General features: G+C 36.2%; 1 protein-coding gene and 1 non-coding gene across 2 annotated transcripts; both read right to left on the bottom strand.

Annotated features, from left to right (window-relative positions):
- Nucleotides 1-288: 288 nt before the first annotated feature.
- TRNAK-UUU (transfer RNA lysine (anticodon UUU)) lies at nt 289-361 on the bottom strand. Its single transcript has one exon. It is a non-coding gene; the product is annotated as a tRNA-Lys (tRNA).
- A 596-nt stretch (nt 362-957) lies between these two features.
- On the bottom strand, nt 958-12,001 carry KTF1 (kow domain-containing transcription factor 1). Its single transcript, XM_089785067.1, is given in 24 exon segments — nt 958-1,566; nt 1,568-1,941; nt 1,944-1,984; nt 1,986-2,010; nt 2,013-3,638; nt 3,733-3,828; nt 3,922-3,982; nt 4,167-4,203; nt 4,910-4,964; nt 6,393-6,454; nt 6,561-6,615; nt 6,705-6,854; nt 6,953-7,073; nt 7,075-7,123; nt 7,125-7,279; nt 7,381-7,536; nt 7,605-7,656; nt 7,741-8,076; nt 8,171-8,238; nt 9,433-9,516; nt 9,603-9,761; nt 9,856-10,011; nt 10,123-10,367; nt 11,705-12,001. Coding segments are annotated over 24 exon segments (4,572 nt in total). The 5' UTR covers nt 11,877-12,001; the 3' UTR covers nt 958-1,329.
- Nucleotides 12,002-12,990: the final 989 nt, after the last annotated feature.

The raw sequence follows: 12,990 nt of genomic DNA, 5'->3' as shown, positions 1-12,990 counted from the left end.
AAGGGCTTGTTATCTATCATTGTTCATTTAGATATTTCCTTGATTTTTATTATAATTCCATTCGTCTCAATTTATCATAATTAAAATAATTTGGAATAAATAGAGCTTCAGTTTCCTATTGAAAACGGTGCATTGCCCTCTCTGTCTCTCTTAACAACCAGGACTAACAGACCCAAAATTTCTGCTGAGGTAAGCAACCAAAATGTTTCTTTCTGATCATTGGTCTTTAGGGAAACCAAGGAAAGAGAAAAGAAAATGTAATTTTAAATTGGGTAATTAGTATACAGCCGCCGTCTGTGGGAATCGAACCCACGACCACATGGTTAAAAGCCATGCGCTCTACCGGCTGAGCTAAGACGGCTTTGTTAATCACCTTGTTTACAATTTATTTTATTTTAAAACACTGACTATTTTTCACTTTTTTTTTTTTAATAAATTTTTTTATTCTCCAACTCATCGATTTGGTAAGGATTTGGGTAATTGATCTAATAGGTGAGACGTAGAGACAAGGTTTATAGACCAAAGTTCATAAGATAAACACCAAAGCACATCACAATTTTTCTTAGTATTGTTTTCCAAGCGTATTTAGTGGGTTCGTTTTTCAGTGTTATTTACTAACGAGAGCCAAACGGATGGTCCATGTCATTTTTATCGACTGCTACCAAACTGAGTTTTCAACTACCACTGAGGCCGTGATAGGCGGAGTCGAATTTAGAACATGAAAACTAACTATTATTACACTCGAAGCATTGATGTCAAATGTCATTCCAGACGCTGCACCCAACAAAATAGGTGGCGTTGGAAGGGTTCCCGCTCTAACAAACCTGTCCACTCTAATTCAAACCATCCAATTCCTTTCCATTAAAAGAAAAGAAAAAAGGTCAATGCTTTTGTAGTTCATGCTATATCTTAGTTCTCTTCATCTCCAACAGCAGAAGCTTAATGCAAAGGAAAACATGACCAGCAGAACCCTTCCAGCACAGCTCACAGGGGATTCTATGAGTCCGAAGAAACTAAATAACATAACTTATGAAAACATTAAACCCTTCAATCCTAGACATTATATGCATAAACTTTAAAGGAAAATAAAGCAGTTACTGTGACTACGGAAAATACATCATACTAGTTGGTACACCTACTGCCTGAGAATGAAACATGGGGCTTTCTTGAGCTCTACAGAGTAGGCAATGCAAAAGCATTACAGGCTATAAACATCGTCTTTCATGGAGGCATTACGGTTTCAGAACCTAGCTGTGCAAGAGAACAAAATAAAGTTTCTACAGCAATCAAAACCTTTGGTAAGCAAATGTGCAACTACTTCAATGATAATTACCATCCTCCCTTGCTACTACCGCTACCCTGTCCCCAAGAACTTGATGCTGCCTTACCCCATGAATCTCGATTCCCGCTAGTTTCTTCTACATCTTTTGACTCATTCCAACCAGAAGATGGGCCTCCATCAGCAGCATTTGATTGATTCCAAGTCCTAGCTTGATCTCCAGAGCCTGCTCCTCTGTTCCAGCCTGATCCCTGGTTATCCCAGCCTCCAGCAGAGCCAGGTCCTGATTGTTACCTTCATTAATTTCTTGCTGCCTGTTGGATGGCTCCAGCTAGAACATTTGGTCCAAGCAGATGAACTGGATGACTTCCAGTTGTTATCCTCACTCCCACCTGCTTCATTGGTTGAACCAGTGCCTTTATTCCAGCCACCTTGTTTTACATTGTTGGATTGACTCCAATGGGAAGATTGGCCTTGTTGATCAGCATTTGATTGATTCCAAGCCTTAGGTTTATCTCCGGGACCTGTTCTACCATTCCAGCCTTGGTTCCACTTCATTTCATCATTACTTTTCCATCCTTCACCGTTGTTTGCCTCTTTGTTCCAGCTGGAAGACTTATCTTCACCAGAATCACCATTGTTCCAACCCCCATTTTGATCCTCCTTCCACGTCCTCTACCACCAAAGCCTCCCCTATCACCACCTACCACCATAGCCTCCATCACCTCCACCCCGAAACCCCCTCTATCTGATCTACCTCTACCCCGAAAACCTCCTCTGTCTGCATTCCCTCTACCTCTGAAGCCTCTACCTGAACTATCCCTACCACCAAAACCTCCCCTCCAATTTCCACCACTTCCCCTACTACTAAAAGTCACATTTTGGTCTTCATTTCCATTTCCAGAGTTCCAATCGCTTTTCTTCTTCCAACCCGAATCTGCATCCCCAGATCCTGAGTTCCAGTCATTTTTCTTTCCCCAACCAGAACCTTTGGTTGCATCACTGGATCCAAAATCCGAATCATTTTTCTTAGCCCAATTGGGATCCTGCTTTGCACTACCAGAACCAGAGTTCCAACCAGCATCCCAACTGCTTTTCTTACCCCAGTTTGAATCCTGATTCATATCTCCAGATCCTGAGTTCCAATCACTTTTCTTTCCCCAACTAGAATCTTGAGTTGCTTCACCAGATCCTACGTGTGGATCAGTTTTCCTAGCCCAATTAGAACCCTGGCTTGCTCCACCAGAATTAGAGTTCCAATTGCCTCCCTTACCCCAACCAGAACCCTGAGGAGCTGTACCATCTTTACTTTCCATCTTTCCCTTGTCCCACCCACCAGATCCCTGATCCCCGCCAGAACTTCTTGGTTTATTCCAACCATCATTTTTGTTCTTCCACCCCTTGGAATCATTCTCTGCATTTCCAAGAGGTTGTTCACCCCATGAAGATCCCCCAAGTTGTTCACCTCCATCTTGTTTGCCCCAGGAAGTTCCTCCATCAGCGACCTTTCCTTTATTCCAGCCATCAGACTGATGGGATCCACCTTTTGTCCAACCTGTTGCAAGTTCACTTGCATCTTTCTTGCAGTCCCAGTTCGTAGTTTGATTCCCACTGAAATCATTGGCTTTCTTCCAGCCACTAGATTCATCAGTGCTCACTGCTTCTAGTTTGGTCAAACATGCACCTGCACTTCCCCAACGTCCCTTTGCATTTTCTGCCGCAAGTGTTGAGCTGCCCCAGTTTCCCTTGCTTCCACCAGAATCATCTTTATTGCTCCACTTCTCTGCAGCTTTACCCCAAGTATTGTCTTCACTACCACCAGCATCATTCTTTTTACCCCAACTTTCTTGTTGATTTGATCCTAAAGCATTATTGTTCCAATGGCCCTCTCTAACACTTGAGTTTCCATTCTTCTCCCATGATCCTGCATCAACCACATCTTTACCTTTGCCCCACAAATTTACTTGATTCTTTTTAGCAGCTGCATTGTCCCACACACCAGATAAGTTTTGAGTGACATTCTTTCCTTTATCCCAACTTTCTGACTTTTTCCAACTGTCATCACCAACATTCATATTTTTATCTTTCTCCCAAGAGGTGATATTTGAGCAATCAGCAGGATTTCCAATTTTAAGTTTTGCTTGACCCCAGCTGCCTCCAACATCTTTTGAAGCACCTGATGGATCTCCACTAGAACTTATAGCTTTACCCCAAGCATCAGATGCACCGCTGCCAGAGTCAGTCTTGGCGGCAGCTTTATTCCAACTGTCCCAACTACCAACTTGATCACTGCCACCTGTAGCCCATGCTGAATTCTGCTTTGTAGTCGCCTTGTTTTCCCAAGCAGTACATGCATCATCTACAACATACAACAAAATGGACAGACTCTAAGCACAAAGTAAATTCTTGATAAAAGTTAATATTTATTTGCAAACAAGACGCATCACTTATACCTGTTTTTTTATCATTATCCCCAGAACAAACTGCAGCACCCCAAGATGAATTCTGGTTTGAAGTCACTTTGCATCCCCAGGCAGAATCTTCACCATCTACAATGTACAATGAAAGATAATACCGTTAAGCATGCAAAAGTTTCTTTTTCCAGGCATCACCCATTATCCAATAATGTGCATTAATCATACCTTTCTTCAGATCAGTATCCTCAGAACCAAATAGATTTGAATGATTTGGTTCTGCCTGGCGCTGCAACCATCACAAAAACTCATATAACCATGTGCATGAATGAATGTGTGAATGTTTGTTTGTGTTGAATGCATATTTATGTATATTTGGCAGGTGTAATTCGGTGGCATGTGTGTCTGCATGTGTGTGTGTGTGTGTGAGAGAGAGAGAGAGAGAGAGAGAGAGTATGAAGTTAAGGACCAACCGAAGTGCCAGGCCCAGAGAAACTAGGCCAGGAGCTCCTGCATATAAGTGTAGACCAGGGTCAGAATGCAGAAAGAAAAGCAAATTCAAGATGAAGAAAGAGAAAAAGGTGTGAGAAAGCACATCAACCAAGGTAAACATTAGAAGGCGACTAACATGTCTTTGGAGAAGATATTTCATCAATAATCTTTTTCCATTGTCAAACATGAGTTCTACATTTTAACTCACCAAACAAGAATCATTTAGGTTTAATTACTACACCAGGCCATCATCCGGAAATAAGATAAATAAGACAAAATCCAAAGAATGAGATAAATGCTAGCACAGCACACACAATTAGACTCAGGTAATAAAATGGAATGGCAGAGTTAGGCCCTGCTCAGCAATGTAAAAATTAGATAAAATTAGATAGAATAATTAGCTACTGTGCCAACCTAAATCATTGAGTTCATCAATGAATTAATAAATAAAAAATCAACAAAAACATAAATTTAAATGCCATAAAATGTGAGCGTAGTTATTCAGACAATGGAAAAAACAGATTGACATTTCCTATTTTACTTTCCAAGATATTACATATAGACTATACCCTCAAAACTCAAATTCTTATCCTATCCAGAATTAGGCATCCATGCAACCATAGTATGAAGGCATCCAACACTACGTGTAATAAAACTACTCCACCATTGCAAAAAACCATCTCTATACTTTTTCCTCTTACGGCAAAATTTAAATAGTTTTTACCTTTCACCATTTGACCCACCATCCTCAGCTGATGTTCCTGCTCTATCCAACCAATCTTCCAAAAAGAGGAAGTGGGGAAAAAGGATAAAGCATATCAGATTACCCATCAGGACAAGGATAACATGGAATAAGCAAAGCATGAATATAAGACAGAAAAAACTCATACTCAAGGAAATTAAATTATTTAGAGTAAACAACATTATAAATCGTAAAACCCAAGCCTCATGTTATACATAATAACTTTTCACTCAAGCATGCCATCAATGAATATTCATGCCCCTTTTATAGAGAAGATAATTGACCAAAATGAATAATCGTTAAGCATATGATAATGGGAAAATATTTAATGTACTGACAGCGTACAGCTCTCATACACTATCAGGGCATCAAATGATGCCACCTCACAAAAAGTAAATTTAAAACTTTAAGATACTTAAAAACAAATATTACTATTTTTGAAAAAATAAAACTAATTTTTTCCTCTCTCCAATTCCATCTCACCCAATCCCTTCTTCTCTTGTTCTTTTCAAAACTCTAAATCCTTAATTTTGATTCTTAAAGATAATATTTATTTCAATCTTCTTCTTAGTTTACCATTTTCTATATATTATGGTTGTTTATTTATCACTTATGTTTGATTAACAAAAGAGATTTTTCAAACAACTTTGAAACTCACACTGTGAAGACATCATTTTAAAGTTTCAACATGATAATCTTGTGGGACTCATGCAATGAAAAAAAATGGATTTTTGCTTAGGGCTCTTTTTTGGGTTCATCTATTCACAGCTCTAAAGGGAGGTTGCACTAGGTAGATTTTTGTTTCATCCTGTTTAATCTCCAGCAAACCTGAAATATGAGGACTTGCTGGGTATTGAAAGAAAGCCTGAGTTCTACAGATTTTATGTGTGCTGCAAGTTGCTATGCAGGTTGGGTAATTTTTGTAAACCACCTTCTGCATTTATATTCCTAGAAGGCAATTATATTTTCTTAGGGCTAATGTTTTGCTTTCCACCTTTTCCAATTGCCTTTTTCATTTCATTCAACTTACTTCAAGGCATGTCAGCCATTGCTGAACAAATCAAAGATTTTACCTCACTATCTATTACCATTTTTTAAAAGTATTTTCAAAATAGAAGAGTGATATAAATATTAAGAATTAAATTAAGAAGAGTACAATAAATATTACTTTGAAGAATCAAAATTAAGAATTTAGGATTTGGAATCTATTGTTGTTGAGGGGAGAAGAGGAAGAGATTGAGTATAAGAAAGTTAAGAGAGAAACAAAAATTGTTTATCTTTTTTTTTTAATTTTTTTAAAAAGTTAATATTTATTTTTAAGTCCTATAAAATTTTAATGAGGTGGCATGATCTTATGCCCTGACAGTGTATAGAAATTATATACTGTCAGTGCATCAAATATAAAACCTATGATAATTGTATAAAAATTAATATTTGGACACATCTAGGGCAAAGAATCTCTCACCTCCAGAGGAGCCTTCCGGTCCAAGTTCAAATGGCTTGAATGAACTTAACCGACCATGCTCACTTTCAAAGGAAGAGAAATAGCACGTTAAAACATTTCAATATGACCGCTACAAAGGTTATATAAAGTAAATAACATAAATTAATCACAGTTACAAAATCCAGGTACCTTGTATTTGCAGCATAGCTCTTCCCTTGGACCTCAGCAAGATGCTCATTTTTAACTACAGAATCATCAAGAAACCAATAACATCATCACAGAAAATATGAACCTATTATCCACATAAAAAAGATCATGTATCAGTATACAAACCTGTTAGAACCTTCTGCTTAGAATCCAGCTTCACGGTAACATCTGAATAATGCACAGCTAAGACACGGCAAAGGTATCCTTTCAAAGGGCCTACTCGAATTCTTAAGGTTTGACCAATGGAGAACATTCCATCTCTGTTCCCCCTGTTGACTGCATTTGAAATAATTAATTAGTGTGAACGCTTTGGATTGGAATATGCAATGGGTATTGACTGACAAAAATAGAGAATGGGACATTTCATAACATACAATCACTTCTAGTTCCCCTTTCTTGCCAAGGCTTTTTAGGCGATAATGGGGATTTAGGAGATGACATGAAATCCCCAAAACCAGCAGGACCAGGCTCACCACCCTGAACAAAAATAGAAAAACTCATTATAGATCGTAAGAATTTCAAGAGGAAGGAGAGAGAGGAGATCATTGACTTACAACCTTCTCATTGCATGCATCAAAATATTGCTTGACTTTCTCGCACATTTGTGATTTACAGCAGAAAAAACCACCATTATCTGTCTCATTTTCATCATACAAAAATATGGTCCCTCTATAGATTTGTTTAACTATTCCTTGCTCACCCTGCAACGTGAGACATTTTATACATTAGACTATATCTACTCCCAACAGAGATAAAAATAATAATAATAAAATGATAAAGTGATTTGAGATAGCTGTCAAACCTCATGTTGACCTTCCAAGACCTTGACAGTGTCATTAATGGATATAGTCTTTGAGTGCTGATCCAATGCAGTAAACTTTGTATCCAGGGGTCCACTCTTTAACTCATGCTGTCCAATAGTTACTACAACAGGTCCTTCTGAAGTCTCTTTTAGAATCTAGCACATTGTATGGCAGGTAAGCGGCCAATAATTATGAGATAACGTAAATAATATAATCTATGTACCTTGTAATGATCATCTTTTTCCATGCCAACAATAAGCCCAAAATCTTTCCGGCTGCAATGGACATCAAATGAAAGCAAAGTAGATTAATAAGTTCATATATGGTTACACTGTGAAAGAATTCTGTTCAAGAATTACCCAAAACAGACAAGATCATGCAGATCAAAGCTATTCTCCATGCCAGACCCCATTGAGCCCTCTCCTTTTTCACCTCCTTTATCAATTTTGATGGTCTTTTTTCTTTTACTTTCACCATAAAGCTGTGAGAGCCACTCCAGATCATCAGATTCATTATTATCAGAATGGCTAAACTTCAGGAGCTCCTCCTTTGTAGGCATAACCCCCCAGCAGCTTAATGAATCTATAGATACTCTTTTATAAAGATATCCATCCTTGAGCATCATGCCATCAAGTATCTGAAAACCAATGCCAGTGTCACGGTCACGTCTATATTGAATGAGAGGACGAAACTCCCTGCAGGGTCAATCATCAACATAAACATCTCAAAATCTATGAAACTGAAAAAAATAAACCATATAGATACAAGTGTATAGATCAGATGTATTACTCGAGTTCACTTGAACTTATCAATTTTGGTGCTGGTGTAACATTCCTCTTAATGGAAATTCCACCACCCTGCAATAATAAAATTGGTGATTTGTTGAAAAAACTTGTGCATGTAAATCTCTTTGGCAAGATAGAACATTTCAATTCTTCCAACTAACAATTATCCACAACTCTATAAAAGAAACAATAGAATACTTTCAAACTTTAAGAAGCAAAGACTTAACACATCCAAAATTTAAACTATCCAATTCCTATCACGTAAACCACAACTTTATAATAACTGTAGCAAAGATGAAAAGCGGCAACAAAAGCAATACAGCTCAAAACAGCCTGGGTTAACACAAAATATAATCTTGAAACAGCTTCAATTTAACATAAAATACACAGAACTTGCACATTCTACATTAACCTCAAGTCAGCTAAGATACCATTTAATTGCTGCATTTACTACTTGCCTTATGCTGCCAAAAGCAAGAAGAAAAAAGTGCATTTGGATACAAAATCAAACAATGCCTTCTAAGAAATTAAAAAAATAATAATAAAAGAAAGCAACATTTATAGATAACAAAGGCACAATTTTGCTTTTATATAGGCTGATTGGTGTTTTACCTTAGTCATTTGTACTTTTTTAATCACTTATGGGTTTGCTTTTTAGCATTTGCCTTTGTCATAGAGTACTCCCTCTGTTCCAAATTGAATGTCCACTTTAGAGCAGGCATGGAGATTATAGTGTATTTAATTTTTTTTAAATAATATTAATAAACTATAGTTTATAATGCCAAAAAGAAAAATATATATATTTAAAAAATAATAAGGAACATAGAAAAAGTAAGAGTTGTAGGTATTCAAAAAAAGAAAGTGGACAAGTTTTGTAACGGAATAAAAAGTGACGGTGGACATTCAATTTGGAAAAGAGAAAGCAACCTTTTAGGAAGCAAATAACAAAAGCAATGACTAATTGGAACTTAAATGTCTATTTCTCTTTGTTTGCTGCAAACATATTCATCACAATAATATATAAGAATTAAAATAAAGTACTATATTCTGGTAAATCTTTCCTCTGAAAGAGAATTGTAAATAAATGTCCGTCTATTTCTAGAAATAACAACAAAGTCAATTGACATGCTCCATCTGGCTCTCTTTGGTTCTTCCAGAAAAACTCATTTTAGGATGATTACAAAGCAATCAATTATAAGATATCAACCAGCACTTCAAATAACAACTGAAAACATGAAAGCTCAAGTAGATAATTAGTATTATTACAAATTTTGCAGCCATCGCCTGCAGATCAATTCTTGGAATGAGTTTTACTGTTGCTCTTTTCCGTGAATTGTTTACAGCCACTACCTACATAAAGAAATTTGACACATACTAATGAAAATTTTGCATAGGGCATAAAGCAAACTTAATCCAACTATAGAAAACACATCTACCTGGGCAAGGTCCCCCTTATACTTCCCATTCTTTACCCGAGCCCACATGCCCTCAGAGATTTCACTACGTTTAGTTCTGACAGAGAGCAAATGATAAACTTCATTGCTTGGAACTGGCGCCACTCGAGAAGAATAAATGTAAGTCAGTCCTTTACAAGCCTAAAATAAAACAAGAGGTAGATATGTTAGTATATAGACACGAATAGAAATAATAAAGCTGTGGCATTCTCTGGCATCTTCAAACATAATCGACCTCATTAATATCACATTGTCTGTTGGCTTCAATGTAGAAAAAACCCTTAACGTGGTCTACAGAGAATGCTGATATTATCTGTAATATGTTGCCCAGCGATTTCATATCAATAAACTTCTGCATGAGACAGAAAGCTGAATGCCTTTCACGTCCAACCTACATATAACAAATTTCTATTGAAACATGTAAAAGAAAAATGGTACGGGAAGATGGAGGCTAAATTTAAAATTTCAATAGGACATGTTATTTTAACAACATCAATCATACCACACATTTAACTTTCCATATGGTTGGATCCTTGGAAGAAGGCACAGCAGAGTTACCATCAATTGATTCCTTAGCTTCATAAGAATCTTCAGCATATGTCACAAACCCAGCACCATCCTTGTATCGCTCCTCCATTATTTTATCAAATTCTTCCTCAATCACCTCTTCCTTGGGAACAAATGGAAGGTTATGGGTTTTTCCAGCTTCAATATTTACATTAAGATCTAGTTCTTCTTCCATAAAATCTGATGTCAACAACCAGGAAACAGGGGATTAGAAATATAGCAAGGCAATAACAAGTCAGGATGATTATGCAGTAATAATACAAGAAAACCTTAAGACCTTATAAGATAAACGTAATCAGAATCAAAATCCCAGATAAAAGGATTTTCTTAACAAGCAAAGAACATAGACATAGAGCTTGAACAGCCCAATAGTTATTTATAAACTAAGATTAATTTGTTTCGTTGTGTATGGCACTATAAGGTCCACGACAAGTTGTCAAGGCTAAAACAGTTTAGCTTTCTTCTGGTGACACTCATGTTCATCTTCTGAGGTCCAAAATGGCAAGGGATGTAAAATGTTAGAAAGGCATCTTAGAAGAACAAGGGTGGGGTAAATTTAACACATCACTAAATTTAAATAAAAAAATGAAGGACCCTCATGCAAGAAATCCACCTCAAACTCTTATCTGAGAAAGAAATCCATAACAACCTCAAATTCAAAAGCCCTAAATGCAAAAGACAAAAGTTCTTCAAGAAGGACCATCCTCATGCACCACAAAACAATTTGAATACACCTCAAAACCCTTCCATAGAACAAATATCTTCTGAAAAAGAAGCTCAAATCATCACTTCTTCACCAAATAAGTTGTGCAAACTTATCCCAGAACTTTTAATATTTAGTTCTTCAAAAATACTGCCGCCATATTCACCTAAAAGAACTTCATGTACTTAAAAAAAGCAGAAGAAAAAGATGAAACCCACAGACAAACTCCACATTGAAAGCCCTAATTGCAAACAACAAATCTTCTCTAAGAAAGACCCTCGTGCACCATGCAATAAGGTCCAACACTCCTCAAAACCCTTTTAAAACAAAAATCTTCCTAAAAGTTGAATCCCAATTCATCCCTTCTTTACCGAATAAGCTTTTTGAACAATGGTCGACCTGTCAATTATCATCACGTTCACTTAAAAAAAACTTAATAATAATCTCATATGAGAAAGAGAACTTGAAAACGACTTAATCAGTGCCACTTCACAACGAAACTCCACAAAATGATTGTTCATTCAGAAAGCAGAAAATGATCCCTCATTTTAACAAAAACCCAAACAATAGCCGCAAATAAATCTTCCAACTTTTCCAAATGTCATCATTATTTTCACTTTGAAAAATATAACTCTTCCAAATTAAACTAAACATGTCCACAACCTAAGAAATCACAAAAGGGAAAGACAAAAATTTTATTGAAAAACCCTAAAAAATGGTAGAAATAAATAAAACCCATAAAATGCAACACCCCGAAACGAAGCAAAAGGAAAAAAAATCCAAACAGAAGAAGAAAATGAACGATCAGTCATACAATTATCGATATCGCTGTCATCGCTGGCGTCATTGTGATCAACGCCAGCAGCGTCTTCAAAGAACTGAAGGACTCCCGGGTTCTTCCGTTTCCGACGGCTCTCCTCGGCTCCGCTGCTCTTCCGCTTCCCGGAGAACACCTCCTTCGCCTTCCCTTTCCCCTTCGACGACATGCCGTTTCAGTCGCAATGGCATAAATTTTTCCTCATAAACGAAAATCAGAGAGAATTTCGCTCCTTTTGAGATTTTTTTGTTTTCGAAATGATTTTTGCGGGTGAAGAAACGAAAGAGACTGACTGATGGCATCATCGGTAATTGGTGGTAGTGTCCTCCGTTTTGAGTACAAAGCTGAAACAAATATGATTTTACGATTATGTCCTTGATGACTGTCCCCACAGTCCATAAAGGACATTCCATTTCTTTTTCTTTCCATTCAATACCATAAATAACCAAAAAAAAGAAAAATCAATTCCATTAGATTTTCTTAATTCAAAAACGAAATTAAAATTTATCCTCTAATATAATCTATTTTTTGTTGGAAAGAGAGAATTCAAATTGAAATCTTAATTCTTTAAATGGAAAATACCCACACTTACTAGAAAATAAGAAAAAAAAATAAAAAAAGAAATATAATTATCTATAAAGGTTTAATTGTGGTGATAAAAGACTTGTCAATTTAGATTAAAATGTTACAATTTAAATAAAAAGATTAAATTAAAAAAAATATCCTAATACAAAAACATCCCAAGTATTTTGACCATTAATAAATCTTCAAGGTGAATTTTAGAAACAAACTTTCATATTTGAATATTATATCTTATTAATTTATAAAAGTCATTAGATTAGTACAATAACACTTGCTTTATAAAGGAATTGAAATTCATTTCAAAAAGTTTCATTTTATGTTGTTATCATTATGATAATAATAATAATAATAACAACATAAGCAAAATCATACTTATGTGCTTGTGCTTCAGTGCTTTGGCTGCAAACTAAAGCCAACCTTTCTTTATTCCAAGGGAAGGAATTATTTTTGGTTCAAGGAAGAAACCAAGCAGTTCAGTAGCTTCCTAAAACACACACAATGGCTGCTTTGGTACCATTTTTTATGGCTGCTATCTTTGAAGGCTTTTAAAATTCTATCTTGTGAAAATCAGTTTTTCTTTCTTAAGCCTCAATGGTTCATGATATAACAAAGATAGTTCACTTCAAGTTTTTGTATCTGTGTTCATTGTAGGTGGAATGGCATATTGAAGCAGTAAAGTGAACTGATGAAATGAGTTTGAG

This window comes from Theobroma umbraticum, unplaced genomic scaffold (assembly GCF_002168275.2).
Source record: "Theobroma umbraticum cultivar Fairchild unplaced genomic scaffold, ASM216827v3 scaffold_81.0, whole genome shotgun sequence".
Lineage (NCBI taxonomy): Eukaryota > Viridiplantae > Streptophyta > Magnoliopsida > Malvales > Malvaceae > Theobroma > Theobroma umbraticum.
Note: the sequence above shows the minus strand (reverse complement) of the source record. Positions and strands in the feature narration are given on the sequence as shown.